The sequence below is a fragment of the Diaporthe batatas genome (assembly GCF_019321695.1).
Source record: "Diaporthe batatas strain CRI 302-4 chromosome Unknown Contig00005, whole genome shotgun sequence".
Taxonomy (NCBI): Eukaryota; Fungi; Ascomycota; class Sordariomycetes; order Diaporthales; family Diaporthaceae; genus Diaporthe; species Diaporthe batatas.
In genome coordinates this window covers 2,394,957-2,421,843 of record NW_025408552.1, presented here as the reverse complement: position 1 = coordinate 2,421,843, position 26,887 = coordinate 2,394,957, and the positions used below count along the sequence as shown (strand labels likewise).

The window sequence follows — 26,887 nt, the reverse complement described above, 5'->3', positions numbered from 1 at the left end:
TGTCTTTGATCAAGCAGCCACAGTCAGCCACTCGCCTTCGCAGTGCGTGGTTGGGCATTCAGACTGACATTCCTGCGCGTTCAGCTGGCAGCGTTCCACCACGGAAAGCTGAAAGGAGGCGCATCGAGGTGCACTGGAGGTGCAGGAGGCGACCTGGAGGCGAACTCAGGAGCGTAAGCGGCGCTCGCACCCAGAACCCTGCATGGCTTGCAGCTGCATTCGGGCCAATTGGAGTCAATTGATGCCCCTGTTGCTACTTACACATGCCGTTGCGATGTGGATGCCTCGATGCGACTTGTCAACGGGCCCTGACCACAGCCTGTCGGACCATCCGTGAAGCCTTCGGCTCCGGGCTGCTGGAGCTTGGGGGCCAAGGGTGCGTGCGCCCCACCTAAGCTAGCTCTGGTTCTTTTCCCGGTCGTAAAAAACGGCCCTGCATTTTTCTCCCCTGCTGTGATTGAAAGCTGCGAAATCCATCTGTTTTGAACGCCACATGAAAGCGGCCTATCATACTTAGTATTCGATATCTCAACTCTCCTCCCCCATGTCTTTCTCATTCTCTTTTGCCGGTGATGACATAGACGAGGACGTTTCTGCACCCCAGAAAACTCCTCCAGCTCCAGCTCCAGCCCCGGCTGCCTCAACGTCCAGCGCCTTCCCAGTGCAGGGGAAGCCTCAGCTCCCCCCGGTCCACCATGACCTGGGCCAGCTGCTGGCGAAGCTGCCGTCCAAGATAGCATACAGCCTTCTGGATGTGGACTTGGACGGCAAGGGTTCCATACAGATCCCAAGGAGAGAGCTTTGGGATGTCAGGCTCCAGCTGATGGCCGAGGAAGACGCAGAAGGCGACGAGCTGGAGCCGGGTCTAGGGGCCCACGACGTCAAGACCGGCATCTACGAGGGAGGATTCAAGAGCTGGGAGAGCAGTGTTGACCTTGTCAAGGTCCTTGCGGCAAAACAGGTTCCCGGGGCCTTGGCTGCGGCGCCTTTCCACATCATAGAGGTGAGTGGGCAAAATAAATTTGTCTTCGTAACCTCCGCCAATCGAGAAGCACACTAACTTTTGCCTCCCCATCCACAGCTGGGATGCGGCACCGCATTGCCATCTCTCGCCCTCTTCCACTGGGCCTTGCACAGCAGGGCACAGGCAGCAGAGGGGGCACAGGAGCATCAGACACCCTTGACACTCACACTGGCCGACTACAACCCCAGCGTCCTGCAGCTCGTCACGATGCCCAATCTACTCCTCGCATGGGCCTTGAGTCGGAAAAGCTCTGACCAGCTCATCCAGGATGCCTTGTCTGTCACCGAGGGGGAGCTGGAGATCACGGAGCAGGTTGTCGACTCGTTCAAGAGCTTCCTCACTTCGGCTGGTATCAATGTGTCCTTCATCTCGGGTGGCTGGTCGCCCGAGCTTGTCGAGTTGATCTATACCAGCTCTGCTTCAGTGTCGAGCGGCACAAATGGTGGCGGCGCCCTCCATACTCTGATCATGGGGGCGGAGACCATCTATTCTCCATTTGCCCTGAGTTCTTTCACGGACACTCTACTTTCGATCCTGCGCAGAGAGCGTGAAGCTGGATCAAGCCGCCAGGCTACGGCCATTATTGCCGCGAAGAGATTGTATTTTGGAGTCGGCGGTTCTCTTGACGACTTCGTGGACAAGATGCGCGATCTCGGCGCTGGCGTCAGTATGGTGAGAGAAGAGACCGAGGGGGTGAGACGGGGTGTCGTCGAGTGCGTTCTTCCATGAGGCACGGTATAGAGCCGTGCCACAAGATGTTGCGCACCTGTGCGCACTCGGACGACTCCATCAGGAACAACGCCAAAATTCTCCTCGAAGATTGGGAAAGCCTAGTTTCCTTTTCTGAGACGAGTGGCTTTGACCATGCTAATGAGAAGCCCTCTCTTGGCCAGACTAGAATCAGGTGGGTATGCAGCTATGGCTGGACGTTGAGCGTTTGCTGCACCTCCGGCGGCAATGCGCGTCTAAGGGCAACGTTGGGCGCGGGAGACGCCCTGTTGTTAGCGATTCAACACCGACTCGTCAACTTCCGCCGGCGCAGACCGCACCAGAGTCCCGTATTGTCAAGAGTCCGCCGCAAACTCTTCCCATGTCCGCTATTACCCGGCCATATCCTTGGAGCATACCCGTTCCCGCCAGAGTCGCATCCGCAATACGGGCCCTTGCGGGGCGCGGCATTAACACTTCACTCAACGAAATCATCTCCGAAGAGGTCTATATGAAGGTTGCCGAGGGACGACGCCTCGTTGGCCGATAGACGGCGAGTCGTGCGCTAGTGCTTCCATAGTGATGTGGAATGCTCAGTCGTGTGGCCGTCGGCAACCGGGCTGTGGAAAACCTCCGCTCGGGAGGCCCGGCCGTTGATGGGTGATGAGGGCAATACAGGCAGGCATTGGCTGTATAGGATGAGGCAAAATCAACTTCAAAGACAATGACCACGCCAGAGGCTGCCGACCTGAGAAGTTCCTTGTGAGGACTAGAAGCAAGATAGTCATCAACTCCTAGTGATCCAGACTACCACTAAGCAATATCTGAGCCTCTGGCGATCGGGGTCTGCAGATTCAAGCTTCTGATGAAGAAGGTTGAGCGGCGGCCTGCTAGCACGCCACGGCCGAAGGTACATGCAAGCTGCAGGGACCGCGTCCCCTGTGACGCAGGTACAGACTCTCCGTTCCTGATAGGCACCGAAATAATTGGGTCATGCAAAGCTTGGCGGTCTGACACCTTCTGGGGGCCCGGAGATTTGGGTGCTCCTAGGCGTCGGGCGAACTTACCGCAAAAAAAAAATTGCCTCGACCAATTTGACTTTTCCCGGTTTTAAGCTCGCGAGTCGCCAACTGTGACGACTGCTGCTGTCAAATCCGGCCCCGAACTGTATGCATCTGGCTGTCTGGGAGGGCCTAGCTCGCCCCTGAGGGCTGATGGCAAGGCAAGGCACAGGGTATGACAAGACCAGTCTCGTGCGGAGATGAACGAGTGATCGATTGACAAGGCAGTTGTGACAATCGATGCTGTGCTTCTGCTTTTCCCCCAACTGTGTGCTGTACAAGTATACAGTCAGACAGTGTGGTATTGTGTGACAGGTACCATCAGCTAACGAGTGGGCCGTGGCCAGACGGCCAAAGAGGTCTGAGAGGATCCAGGACCCACAGGACACAGACATTGTCGGTTCTCCGCGATCAGAAGAGGGCGTGGCGCTACGACTTGCCACTACTACGCGACTGATGAGTAGTGAGACGGCTGGACGGGCACCAGTAGAAAGTGGCTGGGGGGTTGGAGAGCTGGGGAAAGCTGGGCCCTCATGATTGGCATGGGGTGACGAAGCGGGCTGCGACAATGACGAGCCGACGAATTCCTCGGGCGCCGCGATGTACGCAAGTCTCAGGAGGCATGACGAACGGCCTAACGGTACGGAGCCCGCCGTGCAGGCAGAGGCTGGCAGGCTGGCAGGCTGGCAGGCTGTCCACAGTAGGTATACCGGCCGCGCCAGTGTCAAAAGGGACTGTCCTCGGCACGTCTAAACCTTATGTTGGGAGGCCTGGGAGGGGAGCGCGGGTACACAGCCTCACGGCTCGGCCTGGAGTGTGGAGTGTGGACTGTAGTCTGTAGCGCACAAAGACTGACGAGTGGGTGTGCCAGAGTCCCAGATTCCCAGTGTGCCACGCGGTCGAGACACGATAGAGAGGCGCAGCAATAGCGATCTAGATGCCGTGTGAGAGCTTATACGGGGTGGAAGGTAGGGTATGGAATGGACGGGACTGCGAATGAGAATCGATGGCACTGCGCGAAGACGCACCCAATGAGGCCAAGGATGGGCGGCCTAGCAGGTCTGCAGGTGGTTGTGTAGTGTCATTCCCCCTGAGTCCGCGGTGGCCATCAGACAGTTCAGGCAATTGTCAGGCTGGTGAGGATCCTGACCCTGGTCCCTCGTCGACCCAGCTCGGCAAGGCCTTGGGCTGGGCGGGCCTTGGAATCCCTGTCAACCCCAGAAGGCCGTGGGTGCCATCGCGCTGGGATCATCTCGCTCATATTAAGCTAATGTGGGCCGAGGCCCTGGAGGAGGCCTGATTGGGCAGCCCCCTGCTGGAATGAGTCGCATTGTGCTGGGGTGGGCTCCACGATTCCCACGGTCCGTGAGGTTCCTCCTGCGCTTCCGCCTCGACCGGCTCATTTCCTGTCGTCGAGGCTTGCTGGCTTGCAGGAACCGCGCCTGGGCACTGAGGAACGCACGAGACTATTTGACCGACTGCCTCCGCCTTCTCTGCCTCGCCTGGAATCTCGCTTCCTCTCCCACCTCCATCCATACCATATCATATCGTATCGTATCGGTCGTCGCTCGTTGTCACTCTTTCCAACGTGGAATACAGACATAACTCGTCTTAATACTCTAATCCGCCAATTAATATCGCCTTGTAAGTCAAACCGTCCCCCTTGCACAACGCGGTCTCCCGTCCATTCCTCCCCGACTGTTGCGCCGGCCGTGATTCAGGCTCGGCCCAAGACAAAACACTACGGGGACCACTTGGCGTGCCTATTTTTATTTGAGGCGTCCTGCAAACCTTACCTCCCACCCGTCCCATCCGACTAACACATAACAAACCAGATTCTCGACGGTCTTTTCGCCCATCAGCTTTCAATTCCACCAAAACAACAACCAACCCAAACCGCCAAAATGAAGTTCACTGCTGGTTTCATCGCCGTCGTCACGGCCGCTGCCCCCGCCCTGGCCATTCAGCTCACCAACACCGCCTACGCTGTTGAGGCTGGTCAGCCCTTCACCCTGACCTGGTCCGACTCCGAGGGTCCCGTCACCATCACCCTCAAGAACGGCGCCAGCAGCGACCTCAAGGACGTCCAGGTCATCGCCTCCGGCATCACCACCGACTCCTTCACCTGGACCCCTCCTTCCTCGCTCCCCAGCGACCTCTACGCCTTCGAGGTCACCGACTCCAGCGCCCAGTCGCCCAACTACAGCCCTCAGTTCCCCTTCCAGGGCAACGGCGCTGCCACCACCGCCGAGTCGAGCTCTGCCAGCTCCAGCGCGTCTGCGTCCACCACCCTGTCGTCGCTGACCATCACCTCTACCGCCTCCGCCACCACCTCGAGCGCAAACTCCAGCGCCACCATCTCCAGCTCCGCCAGCAGCAACGGCACCACCACCGCCTCCTCCACCTCTTCTACCCGTACCTCCACCCGTACCTCGGCTACCTCTGAGTCCACCTCCGAGTCTACCCCTGGTGAGTTTCCACGTTTCTAACAACACAATTATGCCCGTCACTAACGCGCCTTTCTAGTCAACACCAACGGCAGCCAGAAGCTGGGCTCTCCCCTTGCTCTCATCCTGGGCACTGTCGTGTCCCTGATGATCTTCAACTAAGGAAGCCAATGCCGACGTCCGTCTCGTCAGATAGGCCGAGCTACTGAAAGCCTTTTGTTTTCATTTCGGTAGTGGTACATAATAGGGTTGGACAGGGGAAGGGTACATGTGGTTCATTTTAATACGTCGTTCACGTTCTGCATCATGACCTTTTGGAACGGCCTCTGGGCCGATGACGGTACGATACTGCGGTGAATTGACTAGACATGAGAGAAATCCAAAAAATCAAAAAGCATAATAATACACCGGGTCATCTGGCCCACCTCAAAACCATCACACAGACATCTTCAGCAATTTGTGACGCTCCCGAGTGACACCTGGGCAATGACATGTTTGTCAACATGGGTTCTTCCGTGACCCCAGTACCACCACCTGCCCGCCTCCCCGTCACCCTGCCTGTAGTGGCACACCAGAGACGCAGCTCGCGGGCGGCTTGCAGTCGTCTGCAGCTAGCTGCGCACCTGCAGCTTCCCGTCACCCCTCCCTCTCCTTTGTGCTTCGCTTCGAGGCCCCCGCCAAATCTGCAACGGCCGCGGCCGCGGCCCGGCCAGCTGCAGGCGCGCCTTACAATGCACGTTGGGGCGCGTTTCGGTCCCCCGTCTGAGCATTGATACAGGATGACAGGCCGGCGGGTCGTTCAATGCTAGGCCATGGGCTGGGCTGGGCTGAGTCAGGCCCCACTGCCAACTCGAGGTAACGACTAGAAATAATAAGAGAGGGTCGCGAGGGGGATCGGCGGCGCACACACATACAGTGTTGTCGGTTGGGATTGAGTTTGTGTGGGTCCATCACACCCAATCCGTCTGCCATGGCTCGATTGATTAGATGGAGATGGATAAACCGATGCATTACGGGTACCGAGCCATCCTCCTCCTCGTGGGATATTCTCAGTCTGTCTGCTTCAGCCGGTTGATCGGAACGATGCCGTTGATCTCCGTCCCTGTAGATTGGGATCAGCCGCGTGTGCCTTTCTGCTTGCGCGCTTGCAGGGCCTTTCTGTCTTTTCTTTTTCCACAGCGGCGCTCCTCGGCAACTTCCAGATCTCGGCAGGAGCCGCGCTCGTTGATCGTCGTCGGGGACTCCGTCGTGGGAGTCGAGCGGTTGTCGATTCGGGCGGTGATGGGTCTAGACGACTGGCACGGGATGGCTAGATGATTAATATATACTCTCACAAAGCTTTGGGTGTATTTATAGGGATATGGATGATTTCTTTTCTTTGTTTGCTGTTGACTTTTTTCCCCCGCGCCATCAGTCACAAGTTGCCTTGCCGTCTGAATGTGGTAGTCTATGTATCTCGGATCTCTACTGTACAACTGACTTTTCTCTTCTGGCCAGCTGACTGCAGGGCTCGCGAGTAAGCCTTGCGTACTCATGACGCGTTCGTTCTCACATATTGCTTCATGCTCAAATTCGACAAAATCAAGTCTATGCGTCGGTCCGTACCTGGACTGCTGTGGCTCTTAAGCCTGTCGACCTACCATGCGAATTTCCCAACCAGATCGTGGTCTTCAGGCCTCCTCATAGCTTGGCCTTGACCGGGGCGTCATCGGGCGTGGTCTCCGAAACCACGACGGCCACGACGCAGATATCATCCACCTTGCCACCCCTCCACGTCTCCATGGGGTAGTACTTCTTGACCTCCTTGGCAAAAGGCCCATCCAGCTTGGTGTTGACGCTCGCAGCCTTGGCAGCCGCCGTGATCGAGGTCGCTATCAGGCTCTGGAGGCTCACCGCCTTTCCGCCGTCCCCGTCGCCGCCAGACGGGCCGCTCGTGTAGGCCGACAGGTCCGGCCTGACCCGGATCCCGCCGGCGTCGCTGTGGACCCACGCGCCGCTGCGCTCCATGGCCGCGCTCACGATCCGCAGGATGTCCTGGTTGAACAAGTTGTCCCACACGCCGTCGGTCGCGAAGACGAGCACGTCGCCGTGGCGCAGGCTGTGGCGCGAGACCTCGGCGTCGGCGGGCATGTCGGCGAGCTGCGAACCGCCGAACGCGGACATGCGCCGCAGGATCCACGGCGGTATTATGGAGAGCTGGAAGGGCGTGTTGAAGGCGTGCGTCTGGGGCTCCGAGGACCCGTGCACGGCGTTGAGCCGCAGGTGTATGTAGCCGCTGTCCCCCAGGTTCGCGACCTCGAGGGTCCCGCCGGGCTCGAGGAGCCCCACGATGGCGGTCGACCCGCCGGCCGTGACCGCGGGGTCCGCGCAGATGGCCTCGTAGCCCGTCTGCATGAGGGAGCGGGCGGAGAGGGCTTGTGGCTTGCCGTTGCTATTCGACTTGTGAGAGTATGCTGCCTCGGCCATGTAGTCGCAGAACCCGTGGGAAAAGTCTGCCGGGTCGACACCCGAGTCCATCCACCCGCCGACCCCGTCTGCCACGCCGAGGGCGACGCCGCCCGTCCCGTTCAGCCGCGTGACGAAGAAGGCATCCTGGCCGCTGTCGGGGCGGGTGCGCTTGGTGTGTTTCCGTGGAGGCTGGACCCGGTTGTAGGGGTTAAAGTGGAAGATGTGGGTCGAGGGGTCGTACGGCCGATCTTTCGCGATGTAGGAGGCGGCGACGTTGTAGGTGAACTGCTTCGGCGGTTGCTGCGAGCCCAGCACCGGTGTTGTGGAGAGCTTCCTGTATTTTGAAGGCATCCGCGGCGGTGGCCTGATGTGGTTTGAGGGCCGAGGCAGCCCCGAAGAGCGAGCAATTGCTGCGGACAGGCTGGTGTTGAGCACGTTTGTAGGGCGATATTGGGGGGTCGCATACAGGGCGCTTACACTGCAGGTGTGGCCGGATTGACTGCGCGAACCTGGTCGTACAGCTGGGTGTTGCCATTGCGCCTTGGCGGCTGGCACGAGACTGCACGCAAAGCCCGGTGGGGCCTGCTTTACTTTGAGATGGTGTTGACAGACCGCTCACTGATCAACAGACAACATCATCGACAGGAAATCCTCGAGGGATGCCGGGGCGAGCGGCTGGCTGGCTGGCAGGCTGGCAGGAGAGAGGACGGTGGATGGACAGGCGGGCGGGCGGGCGACAGAGCGAGCAAGCCGACTCCAATTGTCCGCGACCGCTTTGGTTGTCCGTCACGGAAATCATCAATCTAAAGAGTCTCACCCCAGACAGCCAGACAGCCCGGCCCAGGAGTCGGGGATGGAGAGAGCTCCATAATTAGCACCTGGGCTTGCTGGGCATTATGTCATTAGACCCAGCAGTCGAGGCGACTTGACCGTGCAGCAATCGCTTGCGCCGCCGTTATCCAGCCAATTGGCGCTGAACCGACTTGACCCGGCGAGGCCCGTTTTTCTGAGTCGAAGCAGGTGTGCTTTGTTGTTTTGCATGTTGTGGAACAGCCACCTGCTGTTTGCACCCCTGACTGATCCCTATGCAACAAGGTTTGTTAAAGACAAGGTCCGAGGACGAGAATGAGGTGAATTGTTCAGGATTGAAATGTTCCTTTTTATGCAAAACATGTCACCAGAAAACCGTCTTTGGGGAAGTGCCTATACTATTTCCGCCACATGGGGTTACTTACACTTATTACACGCACATGCACACTGGCACAGCACCTACGGGATTAAAACCACCACGGCATTACCTCTTGGACTGTGCATCCTTGAGGTCTTTTGCACGCTCATATTCGACAGCATATATGAAGGAATAGCTGGCTGATGTGAAGAACCACCGAGGGATTTCGATTCTCCCGCTGCAGGCGAGACCGCCGGGGCGTTTCTTGCCGACACGTGATTTCCCGGCGCTTTCAAACAAGCCGGTTCTGATTGGCTGTCGGCAACTCACCTCGGTTACTCGCTCCGTTCTCTGTAGTCCATGCGTGCTTCTATGACCTCTAGACAGCTTTGGACCGTTGCCACAATTCGATGCCCAGAGTGCCGAACCCAGTAGGAGGCTTAATCCTGTCGTTTCAGGCCGTGGTTGATTGCTTTTGAGACAATTCCACTCCACCATCAACTCAAACAGTCTTGATTCCTCCCAGACCGGACAACGCCACGACTCTGACGATCACGATCGCGATCCCTTGACCCGTCCGACCAAGATGGCTGCTCTCCGCTCTACCTCCACCCGCCTCCTGGGTGCCGCCACACGGCCGATGCTCCGCCCGGCGACGACCTTGCTTGCTTCACGGTCCATGGCAAGCGTCTCGGAGCCCAAGGCAAAGGTGGAAGAGTCCAACGCGCACGCCTCGCCCGCCTCCGAGGAGGCGCGCCTGAAGAGCTTCCAGATCTACAGGTGGAACCCAGACCAGCCGACAGAAAAGCCTCGCATGCAGACCTACACGCTGGACCTGAACAAGACCGGACCCATGGTTCTCGACGCACTTGTGCGCATTAAGAACGAGCTGGACCCCACCTTGACTTTCCGCAGGAGTTGCCGAGAGGGCATCTGTGGTAGCTGCGCCATGAACATCAACGGCATGAACACCCTGGCTTGCCTGTGTAAGTTGATCCAGTAAACTAGCACCGGCTAGCACCGGCCAGCAAGGCCTCGTCGAACACAGCTGATTGTCTGCCCAGGCCGGATCCCTACCGATTCAAACAAGGAGATGAAGATTTACCCTCTGCCACATACCTACGTCGTCAAGGACCTGGTCCCCGACTTGACGCACTTCTACAAGCAGTACAAATCTATCAAGCCATACCTGCAAAGGGATACACCAGCGCCAGATGTAAGATTACGCTCTTTGCGGTCTTTTGTTTGTTTTGGAACTTCACTGACAACCACATAGGGCAAGGAATACCGCCAGAGCAAGGAGGACCGGAAGAAGCTTGACGGTCTCTACGAGTGCATTCTCTGCGCCTGCTGCTCAACATCGTGCCCATCGTACTGGTGGAACTCGGAGGAGTACCTCGGCCCCGCCATCCTGCTCCAGTCCTACCGGTGGCTGATCGACTCTCGTGACGAGAAGAAGGCCGAGAGGAAGGACGCCCTGGACAACTCGATGAGCCTGTACCGTTGCCACACCATTCTCAACTGCACAAGGACCTGCCCCAAGGGTCTGAACCCTGGCCTGGCCATTGCGGAGATCAAGAAGGAGATGGCTGTGTAAGAGAAGAGGGAAGGAAAAGCACACCCCGGAAACACACGGGTTTCTTGTTTCGTTGGTCAATTGGAGGCAGCGATGCGCGAGGATGGGACTGTATATCGGGATTATTCGTATGCCTTCGCGCATGGAATCGGAGTTTACGCTGTGATAGTATCTACGAATCAAATTTCAGACTTCGGCCGGTCCGTTCCTGCAGCGTGCGACGCCGGCTACTACCATCACTTGACATCACGGAAATCTCGTTCTTGCCGGATTCTCACGCAACAAGGAGGTGATGAAGCTGCCCCACGACCAGGGAAGGAACACCTGCCGGACGTGGACTGAGGAGCAGCCTGGCTACTGCAGGACCAGACTTGCTACCGGCAAGACGTCGGTCGCTGCCTGAACGCTACGGGTTGTGGTTTCCTACAAGTGCTCCTCGCTCAAGGACGACTCCCTTAAAGCCTTCTTCGGTCAAAGCTGGTCGACTCGCAGACACTTCCACTTTACAACACTCCCGAGATCCATTGTTTACTGCTCTCATTTGCCCATCTTGCTCGTCCACGCACTCAGCTATCTTGTCTTACGGATTGCCCTCATCCTCAACAGTACTATAACACTTCGTCAAATCTTCATCATGGTGACCAAGTCCTTGTTGCTGCCATGTCTTCTCATGGGATTGGGCGTCGCCCAGCATCCAGCCTCGGATGGAAATCAGACGCGGGGCCCTTATTCGACCATCATTCATTTGGGGACGCCCTCTCCAACCTCTGGAGTAGCTTTTTCGGCTTCTTCCGCTGCGGGTTCCGCAACCAGCGCGGCCACCTCGACCGGCTCGGGTCATGAGACCACCAACCTACACCCTGACGATCCGGAGGATGAGGAGCTTCAGTGCAACCCGTGGGGCATGAAGCGGGTACTCTTCTCTTCTGCGCAAACTGTTCTCGGTACATTTTGCCTTTGCTCCCTCGTCAACCCATATTGGCTCAAGCCCAGTTTGTTCCAAGTATGCTGGGAATCCGAAGAGTTGAAACTGGCCGAGTCTGTTTTCGAGTTCTGCGGAGAGCACAGCATGTACCCCGGTTTTGAGTCGTTCCTTTGCACGTCATTCCAGGACCAATCTCGTGTCTGCAAGTCTCGCCCACAGGATCCAGGATGCCAGCATTTCTCCCAGGTGCTCGAACGGTTCGGTAGTCCCTATTGGGATGACAGCAAGCCCGACGACAAGTCTCCTCCTTTCGTCTACCCTGGCCAGGGTGACCAGAGTGAGACCCTCCACCTTCGTCAAGACGTTTCGGCCGTCGTATCCAGGTTGACGCACCAAGACACTCTGGGGCGGCGGGATGCGGATGAGCCGTACCATCCCGTTCTGAAGCTCATCTACGAGGGCTGCGACGCATTAGAAGACCCGAATCTTCACCTCGAGTGCCTCATCAAGGCGATCCGACACGCCGGGTGCGAACAAGGGTTTTGGATTATAGGGTGCGAGGATGTTTGGGCGGACGGAGGCGATGAGGTTCCGTTCAACCCTCTTGTTTCAGACAACAACGAAGACGATTCCCACAGCCACCGCCGGGTGACCGCGGCACCTCAACAAGATGCAACCGAATCCTTGCTGGACTGGGATGATCCATCACCATACATCAGGGAATCCATCCAACACTGCCAGAACGCTCGCAATGACGATGAATTGGACCGATGCTTGTTCATGGTTGGGCAAAGACTCACCGAGGAATGCTTGCAAGCTCCTGATATCGATGCTGTGAATCGATGCTATGAAGCAATTGTAGCGGTAATAGGAGAAAGTAGATGAGACATGGTCCAGGAAACCCAGCAGGCAACCTTTGCCAGGTACCCCTCGAGCAATCTTGAGCCATCGACACAACTTGCCTGTCCGTACGGATACGAACACCGCGGATTCAACCTAATGACACCATTCGATCGTCATCGAAGAGTGTCAACCTTTTCTGGATGGCTGTGGACATGCAGTTTAGGAGGCCCGACGCCCAGTCAGTGCCCGGCAACATGTACCTTTGGAGAAGGGCAGCGGGATAAGGACACAGACGCCAGGCTAGGCAGGGAGCCTCACCTATAGAATCACCTAGAAACCAGTAATGCAGTAGTCTTCTTTTCAGACCTTCCCTTGTCACGTCCAGTGACTCCCATGCAGTGCAATTGAGAGATGTTACGTTGGGGGGTTTTCCGCTGGAGAACATTTACTCCGTCTGGAGATTTCTCAGCAAGAACAAAACATAGGGCACTGCATCAGTGTGGCCTCGGTGACAACACCTTACTGAAGTCAGCTAGCTACAATACCTAAGTATCGACTAGATGTCAGAGGCTCACACCCACAAAACGGCGGGGATACCCAAATTATGCGACTCAGAGATCAAAGTGTTCAGGTTAACACCCAAGAGGTAATCTCACAGGAGTTTATTCACCGATAGGACAATAGGTGAAGACATGTATTAAACTACCAGGGTAATAGCGATGATAGCATACTTAGTACCAACGAGAATAATCTCTACTTCTTCCCCATCTTCTCCAAGTAGGCCGACACGCCAATCTCCTTGAGCAAGTCTGCTTTGTCATGAACCTGTTTCTCCATATCGAGCTGGTAATCCTTCATCTTGTCGTGCAGGTCAGGCATGAACGATCCCAGGATACGGATGGCCAGCAGCGCCGCGTTTGTCGAATTGTTGATCGCCACCGCTGCGACGGGAACACCTCTCTGAGGTCATAGTTAGCAGGTGCACAGAAAGCGAAAAACGATGGAGGAGGAGGAGGAGGAGGAAACATACCGGCATTTGCACGATGCTCAGCAAACTGTCCATCCCATCGAGATGTGTCGCCTTGACAGGCACACCGATGACGGGCAACGCGGTAAAAGCCGCGGCCATGCCCGGAAGGTGGGCAGCTCCTCCCGCGGCGGCGATTATGACCTTGATTCCCTTGGACGCAGCCTCGGTGGCCACCTTGTCCATCGTCCTCGGCGTCCGGTGCGCAGACGTGATGTCTACTGTATAGGGGACGCCGAACTGCTTCAGGATGTCGATGCCGGCATTGAGCACGGGCAGGTCCGAGTCGGAACCCATGGTAACCAGGACCAGGGGCTCCTTCTTGGCTGCTGCCGACTTGGCTGCCTCTGTTGGCCGGAGGGCCTTGCTGGACGCTTGGAGGCGCTCCCGGCGGATCTCGTCTGCGGTCTGGATCAAGGGCTGGGCGAACTTCTCCAGCTCCTCGATGGAGCACGACCCTGTGATGGTGATGTGGCCAATCTTGCGGCTCGGCTTGGACTCTTTGCCGTACATGTGGGGGTAGACAGCCTTGCCTTTGCCGTGCAGGTTCTTGGCTTGCTTGATGAGTCTGTGGTGAGAATCGGGGTTGGCGCCGCCCAAGACATTCACCATAATGCTGGATTGCACATTAGGCTCAAGAACCTCGGGGAAGGACTCGTCCAAGATCGAGAAGAGCTGTGCCTTGTACTGTGACATATGCGGCACGGCCTCGATGGTGTAGTGGCCCGAGTTGTGTGGTCGAGGCGCGATTCTTGAATGGGTCAGCAGATCGAAGACATAACCAATCAGTCGAGGCTGGTGACCTCGAAATATCATGGAAATGGACTCACTCGTTAACCAGAATCTTGCCCTCACTAGTCAAGAACATCTCAACGGCGAACACACCCCTACCCCAAAGCTTCTCGACCACATCGCAGGCGACTTTTTGCGCCCGCTCACAGATCGCAGCGGAGACAGTCCGTGGTGGCATGAAGACCTTGGAGCAGATGTTGTCCTCATGTATGGTCTCGACCGCTGGATAAGGGATGACCCGCTTCGTCTTGCCCTGGCTGTCCTCTGTCCGGACGACCATGACAGCCAGCTCCAGCTCGAACGGCACCCATTTCTCGGCGTAGCAGGAGAGTGTGCCAAACTCCTCAAACGCCTTGTCGATGTCGGCCTCACTCGAAATCTTGAAGTTGCCCCTGCCGTCATAAGAGCCTTTCCTGGCCTTGAGCATGAAGGGAAATCCGAATTTCTGAGACGCCAGCAACAGGGACGGGGGCATGGCAGCGCCACCCTCGATGGCCATCTGCTCGGCGATGGGCAGACCCTCCTTTCCCAGGTGCTCCTTCTGCTCGTACTTGTCCTGGATCAGCCTGAGCGTCTTCCACGACGGGTGCACGGCAACTTTGCCCTGTGCGTCGATCTCCTCCAGGACTTCGGTTTCGATGTGCTCGATCTCAACCGTGAGAACGTCAGTCTTGGATGCCAGCTCCCTGATCTTGGGGGCGTCCTTGAACGACCCGGTTACATGCTTGCTGTTGCTGTTGATCTTCTTGGCCGGTGCGTTGTCCTCGTCGAGGATGGCAATTTCGATATCGAGAGGAGCGGCTGCCTCACAAAGCATGCGGCCGAGTTGGCCGCCGCCGAGAAGACCGATGACAGTCATATTGATGGCAGAATTTGGTGGGTGAAATTGATGATGGCAAAATGTTGGTTGTAATTGGGAAGAAGTGAGTTGAAAAAGTTGGTGGGCGTTTTGTTGTTGATTGCAGGTTGATAAAAACAGTAGGGCCGTCCGTACCTTCCTGCGTACCTAGTAGTGTGGTGCTAGGAAGTAACCGAGCTGCACTGCCTGGGTATGAATGAAAGATTAGAAGGACGAATCCGAATAGTTTCCTCAAATACTTGAGAATGACAGGCGCTAATTGTAAGTCGATACAGAGTGACTTTCAAAGAAAATGTCCCTGGGCTGGTTTTTTTCAATGGCTCACATGAATCAATCGTGACTGAATTTGGGAAAAGGTGGGCCTCTCTAGGGTGTGCGCCAATCATAATGGATCTGCGGCTTCTACACGGGCGCTCATGAAAAGCACTTTAACATCACTTACCTAGGTACCTAGGTAGGTACTCACACACACTTGCAGTACACACGAGCTGAACTATTGGTACTGCACTTCCTAGGTCTCTGTGTGATATATCGCCTTCTGTAGTGTAGGAGGTTCTTCTATAGGATGTTATTCTATTGGAGGATATCTCGTAGGAGGGCAAGCCATAGGAGGGTGTACCATAGGAGGGTGTCTCGTAGGAGGGCAGGAGGGTAAGCCATAGGAGGTTAACCCACTGGAGCGCTGCCCCATAGGAATTGGGGCAGGTACCTACCTGGGTCCCAAGTACCCTGCCGCCGCGTGCCGGACACCCTAGTGAAGCTTGTCCAGAATGACTCCCGATATCTTGAGAAAGCGATGCTCGCGCGAGGTTAGGTGAACACCATGAGTTGTAAAATTTCTGTATTTGCCTGATTCTTAGCTCGGTGACTGGGGGCATGTGACAAACTCATTTTCCACACATTCTGGGCCGAACCACCGGCCGCAGCCTTACCGTCGAGCGCTATTTTGGACGAGCGTACAGAACCTTCAACACTGTACGAAGGGTCTGTTAAAGATTACTGCTAGGATGGGTTCTCAAGCCGCACAAGGCGGGCCATCTCTCGGGCAAATAGAACAGTAAGCTCATTGTGATCTCTCAACCTGCCGGGGCGGTGGTCAGTCACTAAATACTTCATGCGTCTAGTCCTCTCAAATTATTCGATGTGACCAAGAAACAGGGCAGGCTGCTCTATGCCTGCGCACCTATGGTGAGGTACAGCAAGCTCGCCTTCAGGCAAACAGTCCACGCCTATGACACGGATCTATGCTGGACCCCCATGATCTTAGCGAAGGAGTTCAACCGCAGTTTCATAGCTCGGGATAGCGGTGAGATCACCCATTCCCAAGCAGTTGAATCTCAACCAGAAATGCGAAAATCTCAGCTCTGACTTGCGGTTCAGACTTCACCATATCGACAACAGGGCCAACGGTCCCAACGATAGTCCAATTCGGCGCCAATTCACCGCTGGAGATATCTCGAGCCGCCTCGCTGGTCGTCCCCTATGTGAACGGTGTCGACATCAACTGCGGCTGCCCTCAGTCGTGGGCCTGCGCAGAGACCCTCGGCGCCGCCCTGATGGAGCAGCGTGAGCTAGTGAGAGATATGGTGGTCGAGACGCGGCAGAAATTAAGAGACGAAGGCTGGGCCGTTGGCAAGGAGAAAGACATCGACAACCCAAAGGGCAGGAGTGTGAGCGTCAAGATAAGAGTACACAAGGATCTCAGGCGAGTACTCACCTCGACCAGTCCCCTACCGGACATATCAACCATGTATTCAGAGCTGACCCATGGCCCAGGAAAACCATGGACTTCATAGAAACAGTCATAGGCAACCCCCAAGACCGCAACATTGACTTCCTCACCATCCACCCGCGCACCCGCAGCACACCGTCCACGACGCCCATCAACCTCGAGGCCCTGGAGATCCTCACCAACAAGTACGGCGGCCAGCTCCCCATCCTCGTGTCGGGCGACGTCTTCTCCATGGGCTCGCTGCCGTACGCGTCGCCCCTCCCGGGTGCCGAGGGCAGTACGAAGCCACACCTGCCCAAGCTGGCAGGCCTGATGTCCGCTCGGGCCCTTCTCGCGAACCCGGCGCTGTTTGCGGGTTACGAGGCCTGCCCCTGGGAGGCGGTCGAGCTGTTCATGAACAAGGTCGTGAGGGCGCCGCTGCCGCTGAAGTTGGTCCAGCACCATCGTACGTACTATCTACTGAATCTGTCCCCCGCATGCCAGTGGGCTTGCTTTGCGAAGATCTACTGATTTGAAATACAGTCGGTGAGATGTGCGGGCCGGGCTACGGCCCCGACAAGAGTTCGTTGCTCAACAAGAAGGAGAGGGTGGAGATGTACAACTGCGCAAATATGTTTGAGCTAATCGACTTCCTCGACGAAAAGATGGAGACCAGATGCGGAAAGGCGGGCTTGAGGAGGGACAAGTCACCATGTGGGTAGGTAGGCAAGTAGCAAGAATCCAAAGTCTCAAAATCAATGAACTCGGTCGGCCTGTCCTAGTAGAGCACGCCTGAGTGGGTATGCCTGTCATCCTGGGATATCGCAGTCTATCAATACTTGCTGACGGGCCTTAACCTCGCCTGCTAATCCGAGATCCCCTTTATGTACTGGAAAGAAGGACTCTGCGAATAATCTCCTCATATCCTTGAATGCTCGCACACCGCGTCCTCCTATCCTCTCAAACAATGCGCGCTGATGTCTCACGAAGCGGTTCTCATGTGGAGCTATGTCTGGGATCCATGGACCACCTTGCATTGCGGCCCTCATTTGCATCATAAGATGCTATCCCTTCGCCTATCACTGCTGTTGGGGATTATTTCCGTGTAGATACCCCGGATTTTCCTTAGGTAATTGTCAGGCGTCATGCCGGTGGGCACCTAGCCCGGGACTTCTCCTTCGTCCTCATCGGACAACCGTGCTCGCTTGGTCTCTCGCTCCACCTCGTCCAGGTCCACGTCTGGCGTCTTCCGTTTCGAGCCTGGGGATTTCAGGCCGTTACTGACACCGTTGGTTTTTCGGTCTGCCGCGTGAGTATCCATGTCGTTGGCTGCAATCTTGAGAGTCGCGTCAGCATCGCCCCTTTGTTGCGATGTCGCTGGCTCGCTGTCTCCATTGTCCCCGCTTTCCTTTCTCGTGTCGACGTTACCGTTGGTGTCGTCCTCTCGGTCTGGCCTGCCTGGGTACCGTGCACGCGGACTTTGTGTTCCACGGTCCGTTCCCATAGGTGTGCCGGTGTGACTCGATCCAGCCTCTGTCTGGCTAGGAAGCTCGCGCCCCCGCCTGGTATTCTCCAGGCTGAAGATAGGTGATCCTTGATACCGGGAGTCCGACTTCCTAAGAGGGTTCTCCGAGTAGAAGTCCATCACCACACTTATAGCTGATTGCGTGAGCGCCTCATCACCCTTCAGTATTCGCCACCACGGCTCACCGTCCCTCCCGTCCTCGATCTTCTCATCTAGCGAGACAGTCGCGAAGTATATAGCACTGATAGCGATCGCGTTGGCGTTCATGAGTAACGGAAGGACGGTGAGAGCCGAGTCGCAGCAGAATGCCCAAGCAGCATCTCTTATGCGCTTGTTATGAAGCATGTCGAGCTGTGTAAGACACTCGTACAGTCGCTGGTAGGGGTTATCCACCATCAGGTCGAAGGTCAACATCTCCAGCATCAACTCCTCGTGCATCAAGATGCTGTCACGCCACTTCCAGTATTCTTTGCTCTGCTCATCGACGATGAGCCTCGGGTTCTTCTGAGCAACTTTGACCACAGCGTAGATGATGTCCTTTGTTTTCCGGCAATTTTCTTCTGTTTTGTTTGCGAGGAACAAGGCTGTCGCTGCTATGTTCTGTTCCGGGTGTCAGCACTCTCCTGGTTCTTCCAAGTCAATCCGCGGCGCGCTTGCGACCAGGGAACTAACGTAATGATGTATCCCGCCCTTCTCCTCTGCCATACTGCAGCGCATGTAGAACCGATGGAAGAATACAGCAGCGACCCATAATGTGGTCTGCGGCAGTTCTACCATCGCGCCGGCCTGATAGATGAAGTTGACCCCCTTGGCCCTTCTCAATCTTTCGTCGGCCGGCGCCAGGCCGTCGACTATGCTCGGTGAGCTGAGAGCCTCATCCGCGGTGAAGTACCACTGGTTTGCGCGGGCTCGGGGTGTTGTCGGCGACGGGTGTGCTGGAGACGGGGCGCCTCGTCGGGACTGTGGTGGGAGCGAGGATGTGCGTGAGGAGTGAGCCGGTGGCGATGGAACTGCCGGGGGCACGTCGCGCTGCTTAGACGGAGATCGGGATGGGCGAGGGGGCTTCGGAGGTAGGGAGGGAGGCTGGTAGCCCTCGCGGGGCGGGCGATATCTGTCGATGCTGGCCATCTCGACTTAGATCATGGAGAGAAGCGATGCTGGAACCTCACTCCGGTTGTTTGGCAGCGAGTGGCGGTTGTTGGTGGGGGGTGCGAACTGAATTAAATAGCCATGGGTAAATTGGGGATGGGGTGGAAACGGGCAGCGCCTGTGGTTGATGGTTGATGATGAAAGACGGGAAGTTGAAGTTGGTCGCTGCAATCGCCTTATCGGCCAAGCCCCAAGCGGACCCTCAATAGCGGGTCACCCCATTGTCAAATATTCACGGCAGGCAGGCAGTGCTGCAGTACGTACTTTCAGTATCCGGGAGACAATAGCTCGAAAGTCAACTTTGAATAGCAACTTTCCACAGCTACCTTCCACCACGACCTCTCGATAGGCATCCCTCCTATTGTTCGTTTTGTTCGCCCTGTCATACTAGAACATTCTGCCAAGATGATGCACCCTTCGAGACAAGCATTTGTGGAGGACCATCCCATGGATGAGGTAAGCCACCCAAATCGCAGCTTCACAGTGGTCACTGCCTTTGCTCAAACCAAAACAACAGCGCGGCGCTCGACTGACTGGTGTGCCTGTGCGCAGGATAGGGGAGGAGGTCTGACCCTTGACCAAGTTCGTGAGTACATCGCGCAACCCGCTCACCACCAGCGCTACCCTGGGCTGACAGGAGACATAGCCAACGACTACAACTACGATCTCGGCACGGGCGAGAATGCATCGGCGCTGCTCTCACAGTTCGAGCGCAAGCGCATGGCGGCGCGCCTTGCCGTCCCGACCAACGATGAAGCGATCAAGGCCATGCTCCGCGAGCGAGGGCTGCCCATCACCCTGTTCGGCGAGAACAATCCGGCCGACCGCCGAGAGAGGCTGAGGGAGACCCTGGCCGACGAGGCTGAGCGAGCAAAGGCCCAAGGCCAGGAGGGTGTTGATGTCGAGATGGACGATGTCCCAGACGAGGAAGACGACGAGGAGCAAGAGGAAGAGTACTACACGCGCGGGAACGACGAGCTGCTACAATCCCGGGTCGAGGTCGCAAAGTACTCGCTGCCACGAGCAAAGCGACGAGTCCAGTTCCAGCGGCAAGAGGCCAAGATACCCCTGCGAACCCATGTCAAGCACCGGAAACAGATCAAAGAGCAGCTACAGGATTTCGAGCTGCAAAGCTCACAGGTCGGTGGACAGAGATACCTGAGTGTGGTCAGGCTGGCGCCAAACGGACAGCTGTGCGCCACAGGTGACTGGGGTGGCAGCTTGAAGGTCGTCTCAACACCTGATCTGGAAGTGAAGAAGACGCTTAGGGGCCACACATCCCGGATAGGTGGAATCGACTGGCTCCCTGGTGTCGCATCCCTTGAGAGTGAGACGGCCCAGCTGGCGTCGTCTTCAGCAGAGGGTGCCATTCACCTATGGTCACTTCAAAAAGATACGCCCTTGTCTACATTATCCCAGCCCGGTGGGCCCAAGGTCAACAAGATCGGATTTCACCCGTCAGGCCGATACCTGGCTGCAGCCTGTGAGGACACGACATGGAAACTCTACGACATTGCGACGGGCAGCGAGCTCTTGTCTCAGGAGGGACACTCAAGGGCGGTCATGACGGTCAGCTTCCAGTCTGAGGGTGCGCTGGTTACGACAGCGGGAATGGACAGCATTGGTCGAGTCTGGGACCTTCGAAGCGGCCGCACGATCATGCTCTGTGAGGGCCATATTCAACCTATAACATCCTCGAGCTGGATAGATGGGCATAGGATACTGTCCGCCTCTCTTGACGGCTTCGTGAAGGTGTGGGACGTGCGCAAGGTCGCGCAGGGTGGCAACCTTGCCGGCAACACATCTGGAGTCACGGATGTACGAGTGTTCAGGGGCCTCGATGACCCTGTGGAGGGTGAAGCACCCGGACAAGACGAAAAAGGTGCACAGATACCCAAGAAGTCCGCGACCTTCTTTGCGACCAGTGGGTTCGACCGCAAGGTTAACATCTACTCGATGGATGACTATTCCCTCATCACCTCGCTCGAGTCGCACACGGCGCCAGTGAGCTCGGTGGACATCTCGAGGGACGGCAGATGGATCGTGTCTGGAAGCCACGACAGGACGATCAAGCTCTGGTCTCGCAACGAGGCGGAGCCGCTGTAAGAAGGAGGTTCGAGGAAAGCATTCAAGCTGCTGCAGAAGAAAAGTCGGTAGATACCCAAGGCAAGGTGACAGTTTTGCAAGCGCCGGAACACGGAAGGTGTTTCGGTGACCGGCCACCACACAGCGAGCCACAGTGTTTCAGTCGCTGGGTCCCGTTCGAAACGTCGACCACTGCCGTGACTCGCATGATGATCGAATTGCCGCAATATTGGGAACTGCTGAGCCCGCCACTTGCCGGCTTCCCCTTTGTGCGAGTTGGCTGTGGAAAAAGGAAAGGAGCCGTTTCCAGCCGCTTGCCCAAGTTGCCAGCCTGCTGACTTTGGCACGGGTGGAGAGCGCCCGTCACTGGATCTGGGGGATCAGCCAGGCGGGCGGGCCGCGCTACACTAGACTAAGCCCCACATGCACTTTGCGAGCCGGTAATTTTTAGATTTATGCCTGACAGCCAACCCTGCCCGTCTCCCCTTTCCCGCCTGATCTTTTTTTTCAATCCTCCATCACTTCCAAAGTGAAAGGTCAGCCCACGCCCTGCCAAAGCAACCGACACGACACCGGACTAGACTCCAACAAACCGCAAATGCATACCAGTAACGATACACGCGAACTCCCGTTTTCCTGCTTCCTGAAGTCTCAGATGCGCCTCCAGTGCCACCAGCGTCTTGCCCGAAACGAGTTCAACGACTCCCGCTGCGACCCCGAGGGACGACGCGGCGCACCCTGAACCGCCAGCCACGCCTGACGAGAGTGAGCCGGTACGCGACTACTGCTGATCGCGACTTGGCTCAGATAGCCAAAATCCACAACAAAATACACCCACACAACGACAAAACACCGCGACCATGATACGTGCAGGCGCACCCGCGGCCACCACTGTGGTGCGCGGCTTTCAGACATCGGCCGGCTCGGGAGACGACGACTCCGACCATGGGCAGAGGACACCGCGACTCATCGCAGCCGACAAGGCCACCACCCCGGTCCTGCGTGGCCGCCGCTCCAAGAATCCCATGATCGACGACGTAGTCAGCGCCAACTGCAGCCCGTCCCTGCGCCCGGTGGCTTCTCCCGCTATGAGCGGCATCAGCCTCCTGCGGTCCCAGCACGTCGACTCCTTCAACCTCGACAGCCCGAGCACCTCTCGCGCGAGCTCTGTGACCCGCAGCAGCAGCCTTCCCAGGGTCGGATCGCCCCTGGCCCCGCCGCGCCGCGCACGTGGGTTGCGAACCGGGGCAGCGAACAGCAGCGACGGAAGTGGAGACGAGGCAGCCTCGGAGATCTCGACCTCGTACGAGATCAACCTGGAGAACGACTTCATCAGTGCGAGCGCCCCCGACCAGGGCTTTGCCGCGGGCAGCCCTATGCTTTTCGAGGCCATCCATGGCGACCTCTCGAGCGCGCCCGTCAAGAAGACGGCTGATGACTTCGAACCACTGCGATGTCTCGGCAAGGGATCCTACGGCACCGTCATCCTGGTCAAGCAGCGCACCACCGGCAGGCTATATGCGCAGAAGCAGTTCAAGAAGGCCTCGCTCGTTGTGCACAAGAAGCTCGTCGAGCAGACCAAGACGGAGCGCCAGATCCTCGAGTCCGTCAACAAGCACCCGTTCGTCGTGAAGCTCTACTACGCATTCCAGGACAGGGAGAAGCTGTACCTCATCCTCGAGTACGGCCAGGGCGGCGAGCTCTTCACTCATCTCGCCGAGGAGCGCATGTTCCCCGAGCCGACCGCAGCCTTCTACCTGGCCGAGATGGTGCTGGCCCTCTCCCACCTGCACGACGAGCTCGGTGTCGTCTACCGCGACCTCAAGCCGGAGAACATCCTTCTAGACGCGGAAGGCCACCTGCTTCTCACCGACTTCGGCCTCTCCAAGGTCGCCACCGACGACGCCACCTGCAGCTCCATGCTGGGCACGGTCGAGTACATGGCGCCCGAGGTGATCAGGGGCGAGAAGTACGGCAAGGCCGTCGACTGGTGGTCACTGGGCGCGCTCGCCTACGACCTCATGACGGGAAGCCCCCCGTTCCGCGGCAACAACAACCACAAGATCCAGCAGAACATCCTCAAGCAGAAGCTGATCATGCCCTACTTCCTCAGCCCGGACGCCAAGGACCTGCTGAACCGCCTGCTCAGGAAGGAGCCGGGCAAGCGCCTGGGGAGCCACATGCCCAAGGACCTGGCCATCATCAAGGGCCACCGGTTCTTCCGCAAGATCGACTGGAAGAAGCTGGCCGCCCGCGAGGTCGAGCCGCCCATCCAGCCCATGATCACCGACCCGGAGCTCGCGGAGAACTTCTCCGCCGAGTTCACGGAGCTGAGCCTCAGCCCGCGCACCTCCATGATGGAGCCGTTCAGCCCCGCGGTGCCCAACTCGGAGGAGAACCCGTTTGGGAACTTTAGCTTTACGGCGAGCCACAGCCTGCTCAACTCTCATGGGTTTGCGTGCCTTCAGAAAGCCTGAGGACGATCGCCCGTCCAGAGACATCAAGGAAAGGGCAGACCAGATTAATGGTCCGCGTTTGGACTGAAGCTTTTGTTAGAGCGCTACACAGCGCACAGGGGACAAGAGATATACAGGATACACCCATCATGATACAGTGCTACATGATAGATATACAGGGGCAAGGGGGGTAAAGAGTTTGGGTCGGCGTCAGCGAAGCGCGTGTCCACCGCAACAATTCCGCATCTCCCGCGCGGAAACACGGCGACTGGAGCAGTGGAGCAGTTTGTTGGCGGTGACACCAGTCACGAGCGAATGGGACTCCTTTAGGCAGTTGGCTCAAGGAACTACTTGGCGGTGAAGTGAGATTCCATTAAGCATTTACACTTTCTTAGGCGCAAAGGGACAACAATAATTGTATTTTTTTTCCCTTCCCCCCTGAACTGACATGCTTGCAACACGTGAAATCCACCCACTAGTGAAATTGGATGTTTCTTGGCTGCCGCTTATCGATTCGTGGCCGTGACAGGCCTGCAACTTATGTGCTGTGTAATATGAGGACCTGACTTGGACATTCATACACGGGAGTGCTGGGCCTACTTGGCGCCAACGCATGTCATTTACGAGGCCCTGGGCCGGGACAGCGTCGGCGCCGACCTCTTGTGACAGGACGACCTTGAGGCTGGTTGTACTGACAAGGCCGGTCAGACGAACGCCTACGCCACTCCGGGATACAAGGAGTCCTGGGCAGCGCTGCCGGTCGGCCGGAGGGTAGTTTGCACAGCAGACTGGGAAGTTGGAACAGACAGAGTGGGTTATTAGACCCCTCTAGACAAGCAAACAAGCCACGCCAAGCTTCGGTCGGGACAACTTTCTCGGGAGATGGGACAACCTCACTCCGGCGGCCCCATCGAGGGAGGAAGCAGTGGACCGGGGCAGCGGTCTTCTCGAACGGGGACGGCGTGACCTAGCTCAACCCTACCCTACCTTATTTTGTACGATACGCGTATCGGTGCGCCCAAGTGGGCGCCCCCACCTGCCCCGAACCGCCCCGCGCGCGCTCCATCATGGTCTGGAAGCCCGTATTTTGTGGATCGGTGAGCCGGAGGAGGAGGAGGAGGAGGATGATGATGGTGAGGAGGGGAGATAGGCTGGGCAGGGCTGGAGATTTGGCGTTGGGTCGATTTCGTGCAGGTGATTTCGAGGTTGTGAGATATGTGGGCCGCGCAAGCCAAGGGTGGCTTGGACTTGGGCGACAGACGTGGTGCTGCCCTTCCTCCGCAGAGTTGGACCCCTCCGGCCCGAGATTAGGAAGGTTGTCTTGCTGATCGCGGCGTTAACTCTTGCTTTCGCCGTGCGATGCTTTGATAGTGCGCAGAGGAACTGCAAGAAACCGGGCCCAGTGTTTCGGCCACTGTGTGTGTTGTGATGTGGTTGCTATGCGCCTACGCCTGCGCGCGGCCCTGTCCTGCCCTGCCCCTGGCCCTGCGATATGATATGGCTTGGGTCCAAGGGACCTGATAGGGCGGGCTGAGGGTGAAGCTTTTTTGGGCCCTCAGGCCCTGCAGCACGTCTGTTGAAGGCTCCGTCATTGTGCATGGACTGTGGACATGACGGGCAAGCGTCGGTCGGGACTTGGGGGTGTCACCACGTCGTCTCATGTTGTAAACCCGAAGCCACCTAATGGTCTATTACACGTGTATTTCCGGCCGTCCAAGATTCCCATTCCACGTGTCTGGGTGTGTGCGCGGCCAGCAGTAGGGCCAGGAAGAAGCCCGGCATTAGCGGGTGGGGGCCCGAAACTCGTAATGTTCGTAACGTTTATCAGAGCCAAGGGAGAGACGCATCACGCATATGGCAGCAAGATGGGACGGAAGGCTGGTTGGAAACAGCAGCGGCAGACAGCAGATAGAAGGTTGAGCCGGTACGGTTCCCAGGTGGGGAAGAGCGAGCGCTGTGTGTGCCCAATGAAACGAGCATGAATCAGCAGAATTCCGAGGCGCCGGAGTCTTTTTCTCGCTAGGTCGGGACTGTCACTGTCAGTGTCAGTCAGTATGTCAGTCAGTCACTCTTGCAACGCCCAGGGGCCACAGAAGCACGACGTGGTTGCTCGTTGGGGACTGCGCTGCCGAGCCCACATTATAAAGTTGGGGCGGAGGGGCGGGGTGGTTTCCTTCGGTGGGGCTCACTCACACCCTGCCAGGGCCTGTTCAGCTGGTCCAGGGCGCCAGGGCGCTCTACCAAGGTACCTAGGTGACTTGACTGACTTGACTGACTTGAGATATGGCTGGGCGTTGGTTCATCTCGTGATAATCAAAGAACGGGCAGCAACCTTGGCGCCGTGCAAGGGGGATTTGTCAAAACCCCTTGGCCTCGGGAAGTTTTTTTCTCAACTGCACGGAAACCACGGTCCAAGTCACAACAGGAAGGAGGCTTCTTACTGTGTAGTACTCCGTACTGTACTGTGACCCCCAGAGTGGATCGGTCTCGCTCGGCAGCCTTACCGAGCGAACCCAAGGAGCTCCTGGGAGCCTGCCTGCCTGCCAAACCCAAACCCAAGACAGACACACGTTGGTCCATGTTACAGAATTGATGGTGGTGTCTGTACCCAAGTACGTCTCACCGGTATCGAGATGCCCATTGCTTCTTGCTCGCATCATTCATGCTCCCAGCCCTCAGCTCCCAATCACAACGACATGCTCAGTCTATATACAATCCCGAGTCTGACGGCCATAAATCCTACGGTCCACGGGTTGTAACCGTCAGCGCTACCAGCCGGAAGGGTTGACTTCCAGCTGCTAGAATAGCAAATCCCACCCTCCCAACACCTCCTCTCGCTCTATTCTAATACTGCGCCACGCCGACCCGCGTCCTTTGTCTGCACCGGAGCGGCGTGGGAGCCAGTTGTAGACATGGAATGGGGTAAGACTGACAGCGGGTGTGATGAGACGCTGAGAATACCACCTGCTGCCATTGGGCCTTTGTCGCCGCCAAGGCTACCCTGCTGGTCGATCCCCGAGGGGTCCAGTTTATCCAGTCCTACCCACAGCCGTGTTCAACTGTAATGTCTGATGGGGTGCTAC

The 26,887-nt window shown here is 57.2% G+C and overlaps 9 protein-coding genes across 9 annotated transcripts; 6 read left to right on the top strand and 3 right to left on the bottom strand.

Annotated features, from left to right (window-relative positions):
• The first annotated feature begins 273 nt into the window (after positions 1–273).
• On the top strand, positions 274–3,841 carry KVR01_005013 (protein-histidine N-methyltransferase). The gene is made up of 2 exons (XM_044793693.1): positions 274–1,003; positions 1,082–3,841. The coding sequence occupies exons 1-2, from the start codon at positions 545–547 to the stop codon at positions 1,751–1,753; spliced, it is 1,131 nt and encodes a 376-aa protein (XP_044645458.1). The 5' UTR covers positions 274–544; the 3' UTR covers positions 1,754–3,841.
• Positions 3,842–3,845: 4 nt separating this feature from the next.
• On the top strand, positions 3,846–8,818 carry KVR01_005110 (uncharacterized protein). The gene is made up of 3 exons (XM_044786998.1): positions 3,846–4,437; positions 4,629–5,262; positions 5,320–8,818. Exons 2-3 carry the CDS (start codon positions 4,698–4,700, stop codon positions 5,400–5,402), a joined length of 648 nt encoding a protein of 215 aa, XP_044645555.1. The 5' UTR covers positions 3,846–4,437; positions 4,629–4,697; the 3' UTR covers positions 5,403–8,818.
• Positions 5,652–8,818, bottom strand: KVR01_005219 (type 2C protein phosphatase PTC7). The gene is made up of 2 exons (XM_044791340.1): positions 8,166–8,818; positions 5,652–8,098 (listed from the first exon to the last, which is right to left on the bottom strand). Exons 1-2 carry the CDS (start codon positions 8,221–8,223, stop codon positions 6,921–6,923), a joined length of 1,236 nt encoding a protein of 411 aa, XP_044645664.1. The 5' UTR covers positions 8,224–8,818; the 3' UTR covers positions 5,652–6,920.
• Positions 8,819–9,442: 624 nt separating this feature from the next.
• On the top strand, positions 9,443–10,453 carry KVR01_005267 (succinate dehydrogenase iron-sulfur protein subunit SDH2; the record flags this gene model as incomplete). The annotated part of the gene is made up of 3 exons (XM_044791680.1): positions 9,443–9,842; positions 9,921–10,072; positions 10,133–10,453. 3 exons carry the CDS (start codon positions 9,443–9,445, stop codon positions 10,451–10,453), a joined length of 873 nt encoding a protein of 290 aa, XP_044645712.1.
• A 2,374-nt stretch (positions 10,454–12,827) lies between these two features.
• Positions 12,828–15,165, bottom strand: KVR01_005656 (phosphoribosylaminoimidazole carboxylase ADE2). The gene is made up of 3 exons (XM_044788652.1): positions 14,058–15,165; positions 13,231–13,978; positions 12,828–13,160 (listed from the first exon to the last, which is right to left on the bottom strand). Exons 1-3 carry the CDS (start codon positions 14,876–14,878, stop codon positions 12,954–12,956), a joined length of 1,776 nt encoding a protein of 591 aa, XP_044646101.1. The 5' UTR covers positions 14,879–15,165; the 3' UTR covers positions 12,828–12,953.
• Positions 15,166–15,441: 276 nt separating this feature from the next.
• On the top strand, positions 15,442–17,344 carry KVR01_005681 (tRNA dihydrouridine synthase). The gene is made up of 5 exons (XM_044788146.1): positions 15,442–15,935; positions 16,003–16,184; positions 16,259–16,583; positions 16,655–17,055; positions 17,133–17,344. Exons 1-5 carry the CDS (start codon positions 15,886–15,888, stop codon positions 17,309–17,311), a joined length of 1,137 nt encoding a protein of 378 aa, XP_044646126.1. The 5' UTR covers positions 15,442–15,885; the 3' UTR covers positions 17,312–17,344.
• Positions 17,321–19,439, bottom strand: KVR01_005562 (uncharacterized protein). Its single transcript, XM_044791429.1, has 2 exons — positions 18,787–19,439; positions 17,321–18,714 (listed from the first exon to the last, which is right to left on the bottom strand). Exons 1-2 carry the CDS (start codon positions 19,240–19,242, stop codon positions 17,749–17,751), a joined length of 1,422 nt encoding a protein of 473 aa, XP_044646007.1. The 5' UTR covers positions 19,243–19,439; the 3' UTR covers positions 17,321–17,748.
• A 229-nt stretch (positions 19,440–19,668) lies between these two features.
• On the top strand, positions 19,669–21,369 carry KVR01_005420 (uncharacterized protein; the record flags this gene model as incomplete). The annotated part of the gene is made up of 3 exons (XM_044790591.1): positions 19,669–19,719; positions 19,816–19,849; positions 19,910–21,369. 3 exons carry the CDS (start codon positions 19,669–19,671, stop codon positions 21,367–21,369), a joined length of 1,545 nt encoding a protein of 514 aa, XP_044645865.1.
• Positions 21,370–22,208: 839 nt separating this feature from the next.
• On the top strand, positions 22,209–23,825 carry KVR01_005002 (uncharacterized protein; the record flags this gene model as incomplete). The annotated part of the gene is made up of 1 exon (XM_044787268.1): positions 22,209–23,825. The coding sequence occupies one exon, from the start codon at positions 22,209–22,211 to the stop codon at positions 23,823–23,825; it is 1,617 nt and encodes a 538-aa protein (XP_044645447.1).
• Between the last annotated feature and the right edge of the window lie 3,062 nt (positions 23,826–26,887).

What these genes read in the sequence shown, in the direction of transcription:
- KVR01_005013 (XM_044793693.1), top strand. Translation starts at nt 545, where the DNA reads ATGTCTTTCTCATTCTCTTTTGCCGGTGATGACATAGACGAGGACGTT. An exon ending in CGCCTTTCCACATCATAGAG is followed by an intron (nt 1,004 to 1,081) that starts GTGAGTGGGCAA and finishes CCCCATCCACAG; the next exon opens with CTGGGATGCGGCACCGCATT.
- KVR01_005110 (XM_044786998.1), top strand. Translation starts at nt 4,698, where the DNA reads ATGAAGTTCACTGCTGGTTTCATCGCCGTCGTCACGGCCGCTGCCCCC. An exon ending in CACCTCCGAGTCTACCCCTG is followed by an intron (nt 5,263 to 5,319) that starts GTGAGTTTCCAC and finishes GCGCCTTTCTAG; the next exon opens with TCAACACCAACGGCAGCCAG.
- KVR01_005219 (XM_044791340.1), bottom strand. Translation starts at nt 8,223, where the DNA reads ATGGCAACACCCAGCTGTACGACCAGGTTCGCGCAGTCAATCCGGCCA. An exon ending in AATCCGGCCACACCTGCAGT is followed by an intron (nt 8,099 to 8,165) that starts GTAAGCGCCCTG and finishes GCCTGTCCGCAG; the next exon opens with CAATTGCTCGCTCTTCGGGG.
- KVR01_005656 (XM_044788652.1), bottom strand. Translation starts at nt 14,878, where the DNA reads ATGACTGTCATCGGTCTTCTCGGCGGCGGCCAACTCGGCCGCATGCTT. An exon ending in GGCAAGATTCTGGTTAACGA is followed by an intron (nt 13,979 to 14,057) that starts GTGAGTCCATTT and finishes GACCCATTCAAG; the next exon opens with AATCGCGCCTCGACCACACA. An exon ending in TGAGCATCGTGCAAATGCCG is followed by an intron (nt 13,161 to 13,230) that starts GTATGTTTCCTC and finishes CTATGACCTCAG; the next exon opens with AGAGGTGTTCCCGTCGCAGC.
- KVR01_005681 (XM_044788146.1), top strand. Translation starts at nt 15,886, where the DNA reads ATGGGTTCTCAAGCCGCACAAGGCGGGCCATCTCTCGGGCAAATAGAA. An exon ending in TTTCATAGCTCGGGATAGCG is followed by an intron (nt 16,185 to 16,258) that starts GTGAGATCACCC and finishes CTTGCGGTTCAG; the next exon opens with ACTTCACCATATCGACAACA. An exon ending in GAAGTTGGTCCAGCACCATC is followed by an intron (nt 17,056 to 17,132) that starts GTACGTACTATC and finishes TTTGAAATACAG; the next exon opens with TCGGTGAGATGTGCGGGCCG.
- KVR01_005562 (XM_044791429.1), bottom strand. Translation starts at nt 19,242, where the DNA reads ATGGCCAGCATCGACAGATATCGCCCGCCCCGCGAGGGCTACCAGCCT. An exon ending in AGGGCGGGATACATCATTAC is followed by an intron (nt 18,715 to 18,786) that starts GTTAGTTCCCTG and finishes CACCCGGAACAG; the next exon opens with AACATAGCAGCGACAGCCTT.